General features: G+C 38.9%; 1 protein-coding gene across 2 annotated transcripts in view; it reads right to left on the bottom strand.

The window, feature by feature from the left end:
* Positions 1-19,406, bottom strand: part of aub (aubergine) — a 322,859-nt gene that overhangs the window by 105,273 nt on the left and 198,180 nt on the right. For both annotated transcript variants that reach the window (XM_067147583.2, XM_067147584.2), the window contains exons 11-12: positions 13,319-13,460; positions 2,155-2,309 (exon numbers count right to left, since the gene is read on the bottom strand). In XM_067147583.2, the coding sequence (XP_067003684.1) occupies positions 2,155-2,309; positions 13,319-13,460 (297 nt within the window). The remainder of the gene's footprint in view (positions 1-2,154; positions 2,310-13,318; positions 13,461-19,406) is intronic.

The raw sequence follows: 19,406 nt of genomic DNA, 5'->3' as shown, positions 1-19,406 counted from the left end.
AGTGGGGGCCTAGAGTAAAACGGAACGTCTAAATTGACGAGCAGACAGCCAGATGGCGTCAAATTGAAATGTCTGCACACGGTAGCTGAGGCCATACGATTATTATTATTATTATTATTATTTAACTCCGTATTAACTAAGTACTTGTTAGTATATATTTAACAAGTGTTGATGAAACCGGGCCTTAGAGAAAGATTCTGACGATTTACCTTCTCAGAAATCTAAAGATCAGTGGTTTGATACAAATGAAGGTGAGTCCGATAGTGAAAGTGGTTCAGAAAGTGAGAATGAAGAACAAGGAGAACAACATGACGAATCGGATGAGGGCGAAGTGCTAGACATGTTTCAACCTTTCCCGCCGCGTAGTGTTTCGTGTCAGACATTCGTATTTTCTGGTGCTTTTGGTGTAAATGTGGACTTTGACGATGAATCCAATGTGCTGGAATATTTTGAACGGTTCATAGGTGATGATATGTTTCAACTTATTGCCGAACAGACCAATGTGTATGCTGAACAGGTTTTAGAAGCCCATCCGAATTTGAAACCACGGTCACTAGCGAGAGATTGGGTGGATACAGATCCAACTGACATAAAAGCTCTAATTGGACTTCTAATGCTGCAGGGGATTGTTCATAAGCCAGAAAACTGTATGTACTTCTCAAAAAGGGGAAGTATCGCAACCCCTTACTTTCCGAAAATTATCTCGGAGACAAATCACTGCAGTTCTAGTGAGGTAAATGACGTAACGGACCGTGAAGTTAATATAAAATAATTCACATTGTCACTGGCATGATGTGCAATTCGTAAATATTCCTTTCTTTTATTATTTTTTAATTTTAGGTGGTAACATATGAATAAAACCCATTTGTGTAAACCAGGTAAATGACCTTGCAGTTAATGAAAAACGGTTCAGAATGTCACATGCATACCCCTTGCTTTTATTTGTTTCAACTTACGGCTATAAAATATGGCCCAAACTCTGAAATTCCAAACAGGTAAATGACCTTGCAGTTAAAGTAAAAATTGTTCAACATTTCTCTAACATTAATTAATTAAAACGCCTTTATTTTACTTTTTGTATCACAGATGAATGATATTAGTGATACAACTAACTTTTCTGAATATCCTACCGTGTAACAACCATCTGCTGAAAAAATACACAGGGCAGGTAACACCAAGCACATCTATAATACCCAGTTAAGAGGCTAAGATACACTCTGGCATAATCGTTGAAATGGAGTATAAGTTGGAGATTTATCTGTGTTTGAAAGTTATGTTGATTTTCACATATAAGTGTAGTCTAGAAGATGTCGTAGGAGTCTCGACGAATAGTGTGTTGTTAAATCAAATGCCGTGAGAGTTGTTTTGTTAGCAGCGTTGGTCTGACTGTTTTTAGTGCCTATAATTCTCGTCTCTAGATATGACAGTAAACTGCATCTAAAAATTAACATAAATACAGCTATGTTGTAGAGCCTCAGTGGCTCAGGCTGCAGCGCGCTGGCTACTCACCACTGAGTTCAGTGGTTCAAATCCCGGTAACTGGACAAACCGGAGGCGGGAGAGGTTTTACTCCGGACACTCCGGTTTCCCCCCCCCCGTCATATTTCATTCCAGCAACACTCTCCAATACCATTTCATTTCATCTGTCATTCATTAATCATTGCCCCAGAGGAGTGCGACAGGCTTCGGCAGCCAGCACAATTCCTTTCATTCATTCCATTCCTAACCCCGTTGAATGACTGGAAACAGGCTGCGGATTTTCACAGCTATGTTGTGTATGCTGAAGGTTCATTCGATTTAAGTTGCACTGAACGTTCCCTTATAATAAGCAATCACACTATTCCGTAGTTCAACAATAAATTTCAAAGTGAGACTTTTCCAAATTTAATTGCAATATTCTTAATACTGTTTAAATTTCCCAGTAAAAAATTATATCTGATTCACTGATTAGCCAATAATCCCGAGAATATAAGAATACTAACTTGGTTAAAAGAAAGTTTTCTGGTTTTGTTTTTTTCCCCCCCTCAAAATAAACTAGAATGGGAAAGTCGTGTTTTGAATCTAAACCCCTTATATGTGGAATGGTAAGAAGTTTGATTTTCGTTTAATACAGGATACAAATTGTGTAAGATTACTGCCATTCACTCCACTCACCTGCACGTTCCACACAACATTTCTTCTTTATTGACCCATACCGGTCTGAACGGTTGTTGGACACAATACACATGATTAGTTGAGGATTTTTTCCATTGATGACTTTCTCCAAGGCATCAATGTACACACCAGCCCTATCATCCGGAATTTCATGGCTGGAAACAAACAACATTCGTAATATCTACATCAAAAACATAGGTGAAAGGAAAGTACAACTTTGTGTGGGCAGAGGAAAGGAAAAAAGAGAGAGAGGGGGGTAAACTCGCAAGAACAAGAACAACATTCCACATCTTCACACACTGCTATTTTCACATACACCTAATGAATTCAGGAGTTTCTGAACTTATTTCTTCTCAAATTCACAAAAGCTTGAATACATGTGATCACAAACAGTGAGGCAGCACCCACAGTATTTAAGGAATTCATTGGAGAGAAATCTTGTCTTGATGTACGAAGCATAGGGTACGAGAAAACTTAATATACAGGGAGAGAGGGCGGCGACGGCAGGAAATAAATTCATATACAGGTGAAATATAGGGCAAAGATGAGAAGATGTTAACTTTTTGCATACTCTGGTACATATATGTAAATGTGGCAGTGTCTGACAAACCGTTTGACAATTTCAGGATGTGACACATTTAAGTAAACTCTTTCAAGATTTAAAATATTGTGTCCACCTCTTCAATACAAATATATATATTTTAGTGGTTAAATTCTACATGAATTAAACACACCAGTTAAGGACATGTTTTGCCCTATTTATGGGCATCTTCAGCCTATATTAAACTTAAGGTCAAGGATTAAAACTGTAACATTGGAACTTATAGTAAACTTAATCTAAATACAATAGTCTTATGCTATTTACAGAGTTTGTAAACTATGTAAATTACATAGTTTGTAAACTATAGCGAAACATGTCCCTAACTGGTGTGTTTAATTCATGTAGAATTTAACCACTAAAAATATATATTTGTATTGAATAGGTAGACACAATATTTTTAATCCTGAAAGAGTTTACTTATTGTATCTTCAATACGGAACAAAATGAGATTAGTTACTTGTAATATAACACATTTACGATGTAATTACGCCCCATCGCATAATTCTCTCACCCATGACTTTAAATGGATATTCGGGGACACATGAATATCCACAATTTTCCTGCTCTGTTTATGTAAAAGCTTTCTACTGTCAGAGTGCTACCTATATTTTTCTTTATGGAATATACTGTCATGGAAATATTAAGGCTACGACCAGACAGACAACTTGAAAAAAAATATTCGTCCATTGAATAATGCAAGAAACATGCACATAATGTTGTCCAATATGCTGTGGTTGGAAGTTACAAAGTTATTTCACAATATTGAAAAAACAAAAGTAGTCTTAGAGATGTCTGCGCCAATGAATTTATCAGGGTCCATAATCATCTTGTAAAGGATGAAACTTTTAGCAGCTACACACAAGCAAATTCATGCAGCTTCTCTGCTGTTTGACAACCAATAATAAAACAATCACTTCTGATATTACACTTAATTCTGCCATGATATTTCGAAAATTCCATTACTTCAAAAATACCCACCGGTCTACACTGAGAACCCGAGATGTAACTACGTTAACACATTGCGGACCAGGTGCTCATCACACTGCACAACCCCTGCGCCTGGCCATTTTCTGTGTAACGTATTGCTACAGCGCATGCACATACATTCACTAACATGGTACTGATTATAGTGAAATTTACTGGAGACCTTTGGTAAGAGTCCTAATAATCTTTCCTGGTATGGTAGGCTGTGTAGCAAATGACCTCTGCAAAGGGGCACACAACAAAATTTGAGGGGTTCAGTTGACCAGCAGTCTTTCCAACGTGACTTTTTTTACTTGCCACATCAATATAAACGAAGCAAAAAACTTTTGCATCTCACTACTAGTTACATCAGCCCACTTCAAGTTCTTAGTGGATTTTTATGTGATAAAGCACTTTGCTGGTGATACAAGTTCGTCCACTTGGCAAAAGTTCAAAGAAATCATCACAGGGCTTTTCATTTTTGACATGCTCTATTGGTGAAAAATATCTAATTCCCTCCATGCGAATGTAGAATTTTTCACTGGGACAATCCTAATACTTATTCGCATATGATTACTTAAAAATCTTGTCTGCGTCTAAGCTCGTGTTCAGTCTGGGAATCGCCATCTTACCCACCACATGGCTCCCTAATCGATGTTAACATGAGATCAGAAAACTTGGCAAATAAATCGTAAAACAGAAAGAAAAAAAATGTAAATATTTTAAATCACCAGCGTAATATCATACCAACATTATTTCTTTGCAAACATTTTAAACAAGTTTTAACTGTAAAGTATCAATTAAGAACTCAAAACAATTTTACATTGTATAATACTCCTCATTGTGTATTTTGTATGTATTGTATGTATTTTGACCAAAACAATTAGGATCCTGATTTTTATGTTTTAGGTTGTCCCCATATAGCCACCAAAATCTGGTGATGCCCCAACTAGCCAGCCACTCAGGCGTGTCCGGTCCTAACCCTCTGTAAGAAATTTGAACTTCCACCGCTATTTCAGATTTTGGGAACATATACTTCGATAAACATTGTATGGTGGGTGAAGCTATCTACTGAATAATGGGCAACAGTTGATTTAAAACAGATCCTAATTTATTTAAAATAAGCACACAAATAGTAAGGCAAATTAAACAAAAACAAATTAAACATCCCTGGATTCAATAACTGTAAAACTCATTGCGTATATGAATGTCCAAAGTCCTTTATATAATTAACACGAATATTCCCATTTACACTCGTGGATATAAATTCTTTAATGTAGAAGCAAAACCAAAACTGTGCTTGTATTTTATTTCTCGTTGAATGGCATGAGTAGCTAAATTTCATGCCCAGAAAACATTGTGGTGAAATCCTATCCGACCTCTACGAAAAATATTTGAGGGATGACTAACACTAACTCTAAAGCTTGGTAAAATGGATCACACTAATTTCTTATGCACAAACAATATTATCAAATCACTTATATAATCCCTCACGTGGATCTCAATTTACCACGGACACACATTATTTACAACATAAATTAAACACATGACACACAACACCCGTAAACATAATGTCAGTCTCACACACAAACCAAAATACATAATATTAACCTTCAGCCATGAACACTGTTCTCCTGTCATTCATACCAACGATGACTATCCCCGAAATGAACCTAGTATATGCCTTTCACAGGTCACTTACCGAAAGCACTGTCCAACTCATTAAATAAAACTGTGGGTGATGAATGCGCATGGGCCTTCATTTATGACAATCCTTCGCCCGACCACACTAGCCCTGGCGGCATTTACACACTGGGGAGATCACACACGCTCCCTAATCTCTATAACTTGAAGAATTACACTTCTCAATCTCACTATCACTTTCCCAAGGCCTATCTGTACACTACAATCTGATTCCACATGACTATCGTGTCATTACAATGAAGACTCTATCCACGTTTAATTAGACCATTCTATGAATATGAGGACCTGTAAATATGAACTCTTCCTACGACAACAGGAATTATTCCTTAAATTTACGCCTGACTACTTGGTTCATTCCTAGATGCTGAATTTTAACACTTAACACTCATTTGACGACCGAACATTTCACTGATTTCATATAACACTTTGAAATTTCTCTATGATTCTACTCTTGATTACGATTGAAGAACTGACAACATGCATGTAACAATCACTTTCATCCTCTAGCATACATAGAAAATCACACATATCCGTGCATGTCCTCATTCATTTCACAGCATGCATACTACAAGATTACACTAGGCCTGACATTATATTTGAGGCTTGCCTGCGCGTTTATTAATAAAGGAAAACTATCACTGAATGAAATGTAATTATCCACATTGATTTGATCCTTATTTACATTTTATTTCCAAATGACATGCATTCTTACGTTAAGTTCCCACACAAGACAAGATGAAATGGGTCGATTCATTTACCAATTCTAGCTTTTACTCTTACGTTACTGGCGATTGCCTCTTTAGATATACAAAATTACAAAAATTAAAACTATTTACAAATCCCTCTAAATATCTACGTAAAGTGCTACATAATTAAAATAGTATGTTTGCTACTCAGCCGTCAGGTCAATCCTTGCTTCGGATCGGACGGCCCCCTCCTGTTTAAGCCATCATTGTAGTGAGCGTAGGATGTCCAGATATCAGTTCCGTCTTCCCAGTTCTCCATTGTCGCGCCCTCGTCCTGGATAAGTTGTTCCTGAAGCTGCGTCTCTGGAATATCTTGTACAATGATGTCTCGTCAGTAGCCTAGTGACACTATAAAATTATGGTCACCTTATGAGCTATGTGTAACTGAGCTGAGTTTGTGTGGCTACTATAGCATCCTAGAATTTGTAATGGTATTAAAATTTAGGTGCTATCTCTCCCTCTGCTCACAGTTCATGGGTCTACCTGTTCGTTCGCGCCGCGGTCGCCCAACAGAACATTTCCCGCACTGCCGATTACCCCTGTTCTGTATTTCCGGGACACAAATTGGACCTCGACGTCGGTCACACTCGTTTGTCACTTTATGCGGTGAACAATAGCCTTCCCCCGTCGCGCATGTTCCGATGGTTTCAACTGTAAAATGATAACTAAGAATAACTGTTTCTCTGATTATCATTTTCTTATGCGTTTCCCGGACTTTGCTTCAGGGTACCTAAATAACTCTCTGACACGAGGTAAAGTGGTATCTAAACATTAACACAATGTAACAGCGTCTCAATGCATCTCCCTGTAAATACGACCGTCACCAGTCAATAGGTAGAGTGTACCAGTGAGACGTCCCAAGTAACACGAACTCGCTAGCCGATTCACAAGTACAAGAGTCTGACAATCTGTGAATGAGAAATAAACTGTTCGACGAATGATGCTAAAACCGATAGTACTAAGAATTCTGATGTCGATAAGACTACAACTGCGATTACGATACCACTAAGGATTAAAGAGTGCTTTTCTATGTCCTGCGCGGCTAAATTTATCAACTCTCTTTTCTCCCTCCAGTATATTCTTCATTTTGGTTTCTCTTGGCCTCAACCAATCCTACAGGGATAATTTACATGACGCTTTTCCTCATTGGCTGGTCATTTGTGACTCCTTGCACTGAACTAGATTCTTCCCTGTTCCTGCGGGCAAGGGTTAGACTTTCTACTATTGTTCGAGCTTGGATCTGTTGTGAATGTATCACTTGGCTAAACTGCATTCCTTTTCAATTGTTTTTATAACACTTCCGTCGCACTACTTTTAGTTACAAGTAACTATTCTCATTTTGGAACCGTATTGAAGTTGACGTATATTTCAAATATTATTATAATATTTATAGGTCCACCTGTTCAATACAATACAATATAATCCACTATTTCATGTGTTTAAAATTTATACATAAAAGACAATGGTACATGTTTCACCCTTTTTTACGGGCATCATCAGCCTATATCAAACATAAAAATTAATGGATATGGAATTTTTCAAATCTTATAAACTATAGAGTAAAATGTTGGACAATGATTTCATAAAATAATATACTATAACGTCTAAAATAATGATATTGCACCAAAGTACGCTTTTAAAAAAAGTGAATTAACAGTTTTTGAATATTAAAACGTGGTTAATCATGAATATTTGAGAGTTTAAAACCAAAATGGATCCTCTTCTTATATATCATTAAGACTGTGACGGCCTTGAGTGTAAGCACAATCATCGACATTTGTTGGAAGAAATGATAAGAGTTTTTCTGAAACAAAATGTTAAAGAATAATACTAGAAGTAGAAAGCTGTCAAGCTAGTGTTGCTGGAACAGCCCGACGTACTTAACATGCACCGTACGAAAAAAACTCCATCATTTCTTCCAACAAATGTTTCAACGGGGTTAATAACACCCACTTGACCGACTTTTAGATCAAATTGATTACCGCACCAACTTAACTGCAGTGAAACCTCGATTCTCCGTTTTTCGAGGGACCATGAAAATAAAACGTCCAACACGGGAAAAACTGAAAATCCGGGAATGAATGAAAACCATCAACAATTTGGCTGAACATCACAAAAATGAAATATGTATGATTATTATCTTACAAAAACACCTAAACCAAACCAAACTACAGCCCCAGTGGAACTTTGCCTGCCAAGCAACCGCTGCTCAGCCCGAAGGCCTGCAAATCACGAGATGCGCATGGTCAGTGCGACGAATCCTCTCGGCCGATATCCCCGGCTCTGTAGATCGGGGTCGCCAACTCACCATTAGATAGCTCCACAATTAAAGGTAATCACGTAGGCTGAGTGGAACTGGAACCAGACTTATATCCAGGTAAAATTGCCTGACCTGGTCGCAATCAAACCCGGGCCCTCTGGTTGAGAGGCGGGCAGGTTAGACCACGAAACCGCATTAATTACCGGTACGCGATTTCATAATCTCGATACTTCATATTCAATTTTACAGGGGAATCTTCGAGGTTTCCCGTGAAAACTTCTTTCAGTTCAGCAACTTTGATTAGGCTCGCCAAACTCTTCGAAAAGTCTAATAACGCTAAGCCAAACGACAATCGACCACAAGGTTTTAATTCTCTCATCTAATAAAATAAAGCACATTAGATACAAAAGCATCCAAAATGATGGCGAAATCTGTTCATTTCTTAATCTTTCATGGTAATTTGGTCTCCAGTATACTGTTCGTAGTCAGTTTCTGGAAAGCTTGAACCGCGCATATTAGGCCTACATCGACTTTTAAAGGTTATGTTGAACTCGAAAACATGGTTTCGAATGTACGTATCGATTCTTCAAAGTTCTTGATGCATTGTATTCAATTCTCCGCGTCACAAATCCAATCAAATAGGAAAGATAACAGAAATATCAACATTTCAGAAATTATGGTTATTCGTGACCTTGAGGTCATCTGGAAAGCGCGCTCGCTGCACATGTCTGTACGAGTTTGAAATGATACCAACCATTTAAAATGTAACGTGCGCAAATAAACCGACTGTGGTTTTTGGTATATTAACACGAAAACGTAAAATTCCCAGTCTTTCATTAGGACCTAAACAGTAATAGGCAATCCCAAGACCTCCCATGGTCTTATTTTTTCTAAATGTAAGGTGCAACATCTATTTTGGTCTCGCTAACATAATCATGTACGATAATATAAAAAATACTGAATTTGTATTAAGAAGGAGCAGTTTCGATTCCTGCCTGAAAGCCCAGTTACTCTGCAGTGCCCTGAGCATAGTGCCGAAAACCTCTTCGGCAGTACGATCGAAAAATGTAAAAATATAAACATCCAACCCTGGACATAATATGGACGTTTTGTAAGTGCGAACATTTGACGAAACTCGTTCCGTCTTCAAGCAGACCTGTCGAAATCTGCCGTCTCTCCTTGCAATCGTTGTGGCCACTCTCTGCTTTATGACTTTCCGAGATTCTCTAAACAATACCATCCGAATGCGATGCTAAGATCGTCCCTTATGCAGGTTCACCGTCGATGGCTTTTCCAGTACCGGTACAGTACTTGCTTTAATTATCGCAGTGACGGGGCGTCATGCCATAGCCGTCCTTTTGTGAGATACAGTTTATTAAAAAAACGATTGATCGAGGATTTAGCGTTGATGGGACTAGAATTTCTGGACGGTTGATCCGGGAAATCCAGATAATCGAGGTTCCACTGTATTGACATCCGCTAGCTTTGACACAACATTTTATCATTAGCAATGCCTCCACAAGAAGTTCCATTTTCTTTACAACTTTCAGATGTATCAACCATACACATTTTAACATATGTGTTACGTTCACACTTCTGTTTTAAATAACCGACAGTGATTTTACTATCTTGGACTCATGCTATGGGAGTTCACCGCCGATCGCTTTTTCAGTACCGGTACAGTACTTGCTTTAATTATCGCAGTGACGGGGCGTCATGCCATAGCCGTCCTTCCGTGAGATACAGTTTATTAAAAAACTTGATCGAGGATTTAGCGTTGATGGGACTGGAATTTCTGGCATTGATGGGACTGAAATTTCTGGACGGTACTGGGTTACTGTAGTCGCGCCCTAGTTCGTGAACCATGGGCAACGGCTGAGTGGCCTAGTAAGTGGTCCTGAGAGTCGGGATACCAGTTGGTATGGAATGGGAGTGGGCATCTTGGACATATTCTGAGTCATGGCCCTCCTTGTGCTCAGGCGGCTAGGACTATACAATTCACCGGTGATCCATAACCCGTTAGAGGAGAGATCCTCACCTGGACTATGTGCAAGTAGGGCAACATCCTGCTTCATGAATTTACCGAGCTCAGAACATTTTAAGCAAGCCTCGGACCTATGGGAGTAATGGAGTCCCACTCCCATTTCACAGGCGAGGGACTCCTTGGTAACAACTTGGCGAACAAAATGGAATTCGATGGAGAGCTATCAATATTAATGGGGCTTATGGAAGAAAGTAGAACTGGCTGAGTCAAAAATAATGCATCTGGATGTGCTAGGAGTAAGTGATATTCGGGTAAGGGGAGATAACGGGGAAGAGATAGGAGATTATAAAGTGTACTTGACGGGTGTTAGAAAGGGAAGGGCAGAGTCTGGGGTAGGGCTCTTTATCAGGAATACCATTGCACACAACATAGTTTCTGTCAGGCACATAAATGAGCGAATGATGTGGGTAGATTTGTCAGAGGAATTTGGACTAGAATTGTCTCCGTGTACTCGCCATGTGAGGGTGCAGATGAGGATGAAATTAACAAATGTTTTGAAGCATTGAGTGACATCGTGGTCAGGGTCAACAGCAAATATAGAATAGTGCTAGTGGGCAATTTCAATGCCAGAGTTGGGAATAGAACTGCAGAATACGAAAGGGTGATTGGTAAATGTGGAAAAAATATGGAAGCTAATGGGAAGTGTTTGCTGGACTTCTGTGCTAGTATGGGTTTAGCAGTTACGAATACATTCTTCAAGCATAAAGCTAATTCACTGCTACACATAATACATTACATCTTAACCGACTTCGAATTCAGGAAATCTGTTAGGAATGTAAGAGTTTTCCGGGGATTTTTTGATGATACAGACCACTATCTCATCTGCAGTGCACTAAGGATCTCTACGCCTAGGGTAGAGAAAGTGAAATCTGTCTTCAAACGAATAAGGGTAGAAAATCTCTAGGACGAGGAAATTAGAAGTACATGGATATGATTAATGAGAAGTTTCGAACAGTAGACAGTAAGCAGGTTCCGGATATAGAAAGTGAATGGGTGGCATACGATGCTGTAGTAGAAACAGCAAGGGAATGCCTAAGAACAACTGTGTGTAAAGATGGGAAAAGGAGAACATCTTGGTGGAATGATGAAGTGAGAGCAGCTTGTAAACATAAAAAGAAGGCTTATCAGAAGTGGCTCGAAACAAGGGTCGAGGCAGACAGGGATTTGTACGTGGATGAAAGAAACAGAGCGAAACAAATAGTTGTTGAATCCAAAAAGAAGTCGTGGGAAGATTTTGGTAATAATCTGGAAAGAATAGGTCAAGCAGCAGGGAAACCTTTCTGGACAGTAATAAAGAATCTTAGGAAGGGGAAAAAAGGAAATTAACATTGTTTTGAATAATTCAGGTGAGCTCATAATAGTTCCCAGGGAATCACTGGAAAGGTGGAAGGAATATTTTGAACATATTCTCAATGTAAAAGGAAATCATCCTGGTGGTGTTGTGAACAGCCAAACTCATGGGGAGGAGGAAAATTATGTTGGTGAAATTACGCTTGAGGAAGTGGAAAGGATGGTAAATAAACTCCATAGTCATAAAGCAACAGGAATAGATGAAATTAGACCTGAAATGGTGAAATATAGTGGGAAGGCAGGGATGAAATGGCTTCATAATGTGGTAAAACTAGCATGGAGTGTTGGTAAGGTACCTTCAGATGGGACAAAAGCAGTAATTACACTCATCTATAAGCAAGCGAACAGGAAGGATTGTAACAACTATTGAGGTATCTCATTGATTAGTATTCACTGGCATCTTGGAACCGAAGGTGCGATCAGTCATCGAGAGGAAGTTGGATGAAAATCGGTGTGGTTTCAGACCACAGAGAGGCTGTCAAGGATCAGACTTTCAGCATGCGCCAGGTAATTGAAAAATTTTACGAGACATGTTTATGTTTCGTAGATTCAGAGAAAGGATATGACACGGTACCGAGGGAAAAGATGTTCGCTATACTGGGGGACTATGGAATCTTGGTGGAATCAAGACATTTATGTTGACAATTGGGCTTCAGTGAGAATTGATGTTAGAATGAGTTCTTGGTTCAGGGTACTCACGGGGGTTAGACAAGGCTGTAATATTTCACCTTTGCTGTTTGTAGTTTACACGGATCATCTGCTGAAAGGTATAAAATGACGGGCGATTCAGTTAGGTGGAAATATAGTAAGCAGTCTGGCCTATGCTGACGACTTGGTCTTAATGGCAGATTGTGCCGAAGGCCTGCAGTCTAATATCTTGGAACTTGAAAATAGGCTCAATGAGTATGGTACGAACATTAGCCTCTCGAAGACTAAATTGATTTAAAGATATGAACTTCATTAATGTTTCCGTATTGAACTGAGATACCCATTAGGTTCAACCTTTTCAATACTAATTAGGTACGTGTTTAAGTTACAAATACCTTTTTATTCAACTTTGGGACCGGTTTTGACATATAAAATGTCATCATCAGCCATAAAAACGAATCACAATACACAAGTAGAGACAATCTGTAACTGACTATTCACAACATGTGTCATAACAGAAGAGTAATTATACATATTTCTTTTTTGTGATGTTTAGCCCGACTGCTGATGGCTTTCATTCATTCCCGGATTTTCCGTTTTCCCGTGATGTACGTTTTATTTTAATGGTCCCTCCAAAAACGGAGAATCGGGGTTCCACTGTATACCATTTTATTGAAGCGCAGATAATCCTTCATGTATTAACCATCCAAAAATCCGATAATGTGCTGCATCCTTTTGCTCATATAAGTACTTTAGGACTATTTTCAGCCATTCAATTTGGCATCAGAAAATGTACTATTTTAGGAACTTAAATACTAATAAATTACTACATCAAAAAAAATACTTACAAATACGGCTGCGGAATTACAAAACGCATGCCACTAGCAGCTCTGATCAGACTGGTAACAAATCCTTGGCCATCTCTCTTGAATTTACTAGGGTATATGACAGCCCAATTGTCCAAAGGCGGAAGAGTCAGCATAGGTTTATCTAATCCAACAAAGCATAGGAAGGAATTAATAATTTATATGGAATGGGCAGATTGAAAAGCTGCAAGCTTCAGTGAAAATGGAGCCATAAACCCATAGATGTACAAGCAGAAACACACATTCAAAAAAGGTTTTAAGATCTAACTGCTACATACAAGTAGAAACCTGTCTTATAAGTCTTAAACTGCTCCAAAAGGTCAAAGGTTCAAATGGGCAGAGATCGGGGTTAAATCCTTCTACACCCTGGTACCAATTGGCAGCTAGCTTCAGTCAGTTCTCGATCACACTGGTAGTATAATTCCAAACAAGCTCCATAGACAGCAGGGAAAGATATATGAAGAGAGCTTAATGTACTGAGAGCCTGTTTAACTCCTTGTTAATTGTTTGAACCTAACCTATGGGCCTTCCAATAATGAATTAGGTATGTAACTAAGAATTTTGCAGAGATGACATCTGAACAAACCAGACTTTGAAAAAACAATGAACTTCGAACTCTCTCACAATGAACTGAAATGATACGTCCCACAATGCCGTTACTATTATAAGTGCCACTAATTCACTGTACGTTTTGAATTTTCATTGGCAATGAAATTATGCGTTGGGACTGTTTTGATTTAAAATAAGTGGAATAAGGTGTAATAATTGCACAGATACTGAAGAATTTTCAACCTTCAAGAAACCACTGAAAGGTAAAAGCCAGTGTCCGGAATTTATATTTTTTAAATTGTTCCTTAAGATAATTATTGCACTTTTCTTGAACTCGTGAACTCTCGTCATTCATATCCATTTTAGGCAAGGTGTAAGTCGCATTATAGCATAGAACCTTTATCTGGTGGTGTTCCAACACTTCAAGAAGCTATTTGTTATAAACAATTAAATTACATATCCGTGCATTTATATTTTCAACAGACCATGTCAGCTGTGAAAAGCATTGCTTCGAATTCAAGGCATAAGTTGCATATTCCAGAGTGATTTGATCTTCAATACTCGCATGCACAGGAAATGTGTTCAGTAATGATTAAGTGAACAGATTGTCTTATTAAGCCTGCAGACCACACAGTTCACGAAATAACACAAAATGTTCTGATTACGATACTGCGAGATGTTTCGTGCATTAGTATGTACCATTACAAAGAAAAACTTTACGTACATTTCAGCAGTAGACTCATTACTGGACCTACTGTGTGTATCGTTAAAGGTTTCCATTGCATGAAAACTGCATATGTAAATGTGAATGAGAGTACTGAACTGCTTTCTTTAAAAATTTCTGGTTTTATTTACTCCAAGTGAATAGTTGCTGTTTAATCAATTACTAAATGAATAAATGTTTATCTCTTAATTTTGCTTTTATAATTCCTTACCAGTCTTCGTGAAATCATGTATTTGCTGTTAGCTGTGATCAAAGGCGGAATTTAACACCTTATTTACTTGCGTATTAGCCCCTCTCTTCCCCACTTAAAACCAAACAGGTAAACGGGAGTGCCATATGCGATGACCTCAAATATCGTGCAGTGAACACGACTTCTAGGCTATAAATTGTACATGTAAACATAATAAACTATTCTTTAACAAACATATGAATGTATTTGAGTTATACTGGCTGTTTTTGTTGGAAGGCAGTATTTCTAAACGTAAAGACTTTAAATGGTGAACACTACTTTTAGGCCTACAGTGAAATCTCAATATGATACCTTGCGGACGCAAAACAGATGTTGTAGAGGAGTTATCGTACTATAATCTATTAGCTTCAGTCTGTATTGATACTTCAAGCACACAAGTATGAAGGATGAGTTCTCCACCTAATCAATACTTTATTTTACATAGTGTCAATATTATTTACATCAAAGGACAGTACCAGTTTCGACCTGTAAATAGGTCATCTTCAGCTGTTAAAGAACCTGCTTAATAGTGACTGTACAGAATAAATACTACTAAAATTAAAATTAAAGAAGAATGCCACTATTCTAAAAAATACTTGAAGATAAGATACATACATATGGTACAGTTTTAGGGGTTAGACGGCTTTTTCCCCGCGCCCCATGATTTAGACATATTTCAAAAATTACAATATAATATAATTATAATATAGTAGAATATAGTGGCATTTATGTGCACTGAAGCTTGGACTGAAACGTTTTCTAAGTTTTCAGAGAATGGAAAAATGTATACGTGCTAATGGAGAGTATTTTGAAAAGTTGTAATTGTTTTGTAAAAATTTTTTTTTTCTCACACACTGCTAAATACTTTCGGCATAGCCCTCATATCACATCTAAGATCTTTTGCTACAATCTTTGTGGTTCCTGTAAGGCAGATCAAATAATCCTTCACTTTACGCTTCTCAATCACAAAGCAATGAAAATGGTTGAAATCATTCGTAATTTTTTCGGCACAATGTTGTTCTTCGAAGAGGAAGTCCATTTCTCTTCATAAAATTAATCAAGCCTCTGCTAACCTTAAAATCCGAGACATTAATTCCTTGTGCCGCGGTTATTTATCATTCTTTAAAATACAGCATTTCGTAAGAAACATCTTATCCTACATTGCGTAACAAAATCATATGTTTAAGCAGATAATCCTCTACATGCGGAAACTTGCCGCTTTTTGGTCCGCAAAATGCTTTGCGGGACTTGTTGGCCGCTTGATGTGCACTTCTGTTACTGCGGTAGCACACGTTTCATTTGGACACTGAATACTTGATGCCCGCTGCCCTATTCCCGTATATTTTGGTGTAACTGTACACGGCGAGTTTGTATGATGCAGTATTACTCCAATACTGTGGACTGACAAACAAATGAGATCACAAAATGTCCCATATCCGGAACACTCGCACAACTAATGCAGTGGGATTTCCTGACGACTAATAACAGCGCAATGCCCTGTGTTTGGAATGCCCGCTTTTGCAATAGGAAGCCTGCTACTTGAGTAGTTGACATCTTTACTTCGAAACTCATCCGGAGCCGAGTGATGGATGTTCGAATTTGTGGGTGCGTCAGATACGTGAACATTTGCTTTTTCTGCACTTTGGACCCAAAAATACTGGAATGTGTAAATTATGCAAGGGCATTCATTACGCGAGAAAATACAGTAGTTTCCTTTATCAGGCAGCAAATTGAACGGAAATTTATAGGTATCTCTGAACACTTGGAGATAACTTTTGTTATATTTTTTGGCCATAAAGAGAAAAGAATACCAGAAACTGTCGTCGACACAACCCCCTTAAAATTTTTAAACTCATTAAAATTATGCACTTAAATACGCGAAACTACCACATACAAAACAATTCAATATGTACCATATATTATTAATATACGACTTTAACAGATGAGGAAAGCCTAGAAATGCAAGAAAAAACATGTGGCCTACAACTCTGAAGAATCTACGCACAAACGTTTACAGCGAGCGAACAACACAATAACAAACTCATTCTTTCGTCCCGATTAAGTGGGTCATTAGCACGCGCTAGTCTCTTGCTTGTAGGACGATTGCCACCCCGAATCCCCAGCTGTAAAAAGCGCACACACTGCTGTGGTGAGCGGGAAACACGATACACGAAGGCGACAGACGAAACACTAACGAAATAATGCATCAAATAAATCAAATAAATATTTATCCTTTATCCTGGGGGAAGAGTATTGGCCGTACTAGAGGTTATATTAGTGAAAAATCGGAAGTAAAAATAAACTGGAAAATCTGAAGACTAGTTAAAAACCAGAAAGTTTCCGGGTAAATCGGAACAGTTGGCAGGTATGGGAACAGCTAATTATCAAGGGAAATTCAATTTTTGTTTAATCAAAATACTGGCCATCGGCTTCTGCACACTTCGCCCACCTCTCGGGTAAGTTATGAATACCATGCCAGAAAAACTGCTTGCCTTTTGCAGTAAACCGTTCGTCCAGCCATTTTCTAACTTCCTCTAAATTGCTAAAGTGCAGTTCTGCGAGTGTGTGCCCCACTGACGCAAAGAGGTGACAGATTGCGCCAGGTCGGGGAAGTACGGCGCGTGCAAAAGGACGCCCCGACCAAGCGATTTCAAGATGCCTTTCACTGGCTTTGCTGTGCGAGACGGCATATTGTCGTGTAACAAAATCACTATGCCATGTCTTCTCGCCCATTCCAGTCGTCTTGATAAGTACGAGATTTAAATTAATCATCTGCTGGTGATAGAGCTGTGCATTAACGGTTTCGCTGTGCTTCAAGACTTTGTGGTTCTACCAGATGATGATGATGATGATGCTTGTTTATAGGGGCCTAACATCGAGGTCATCGGCCCGTAATTGTACGAAATGAAATAACCAAAAGTTCAAATTAATCCACTGAACAAAATAAAATAAAAACTGTCCTGAAGAATGAATGGATGGATATGATCCCCACAAAAAAAAAAAAAAAAAAAAAAAAAACAACCAGTGGATCAGACACAAAAAAAAGGTCGTGAATAATACTATTACTGACCAAGGGACCATTTATAAAGCACAGTGATGCTTGATGTCTACAGGGGTGCAAAATCCACGACTAAGGCCCCACAGAATGGTATATGTCGCGAGTAAAGTAGAACCATGGTATTTGTCCTGTTGGGGTACTAACCAAAAGTAGCAAAGACTCACGGTGTTCCACACAAGATGGTACTACTCACAAGTATTGTAATTAGTACAGGTAACACAAACCCATGGTGTTTCGTACACAATGGTGCCACTCATAGCCAACGCAAACCGGTAAGGTTCCTCACCTAAGTGTACTAGTCACGGGCGCCGGTATTCCTGTGGTGTTCCTCACATAGTGGGTAACAATCACAGGCAACGCTGACCCATGGTGCCGCTCATATAGCGGTACAACTCACAGGCTATGCCCAGACCTGCGGTGTTGCTCACATGGGTACGACGCACGGGTACTGGAAACCACCAGGCCAGGCTTTTTACTGCAACTAATCACAAATCTATTTCGTACCAATTTAGAAATACTACTCGCAAGTACATGCAACCCATGGTGTTCCCCGCATGATGGTACAAATCAAGAGTAGTTTCATGGCTCTAATTCAATCATCCCTTGGTCGCCCCTTGTAGTCGCCTCGTACGACAGGCAGGGGATACCGCGGGTGTATTCTACATGTGCGTCCCCCACCCGCAGGGGGTAGAGTGTTTGGTTCGCAAGAGGTATTTTATTTCCCTCAAGTCCACCGGCAAGCCGGTTAGGACCCCCCTATCCGCCACCTGTGACGCGCCACGTGGGAGTAACAGGTAGCAGGTTCGTGAGGTTCTACCAGAGCGCGCACAGACTTTCACATTAAAATCACCACATTTACATTGTCAAAACCATGCCTCGCATGTTCTACAGTAATCAATGGCGAGTGTTCACCATACGTTTCTGCCAGTGAACTATAACTTTCCAAAGCCTTTTTCTTTTGATTAAATAAGAAAAGCAATGCATGTCACAAAGGTTCTTCAAGCACAAACATCTACATAATCACTAAATGATACACAGACACTAGCGTTTGGCGGATGCAACTTGTGTGTGTAGGTTAATGTCAGATGAACAGACGTATGTATCAAATTCATATGCTGCGTACTGTTCGCTGGTGCCATCTCTTACTGAAACCAGGAAAGACTTCAGTATACACCTGGTATTTCCAAATGATTTCTGGAGATGGTCTCAGACATTCCCAGTTTGTGTATGTGTAGCAGAAGCCACTCCTCAATAAAGCCATGCTGTATGAAGCATGCCAAACTACCAGCTAATAACTAGCGTATGTTACGATTTGTACTTCCGAATGTAATACATAGCGACTGTAACAGTTTTTTTGATAACTGCTACTGTTGAAAGCCAGAACCTTAAGTATATCTCATGCTTGTTCTCTGCATTTGCCAAACCAATATTTACCTAAAGAGCTGTAAATGAGATAAGAGAAACCAAATTGTCTTATTGTGTTTATTTCATATGTCAGTTGTGGTGTATG

Source organism: Anabrus simplex, chromosome 5 (assembly GCF_040414725.1).
Source record: "Anabrus simplex isolate iqAnaSimp1 chromosome 5, ASM4041472v1, whole genome shotgun sequence".
Classification (NCBI taxonomy): domain Eukaryota; kingdom Metazoa; phylum Arthropoda; class Insecta; order Orthoptera; family Tettigoniidae; genus Anabrus; species Anabrus simplex.
The sequence above is the reverse complement of the archived record's forward strand: the minus strand, read 5'-3'. Positions and strand labels throughout refer to the sequence as shown.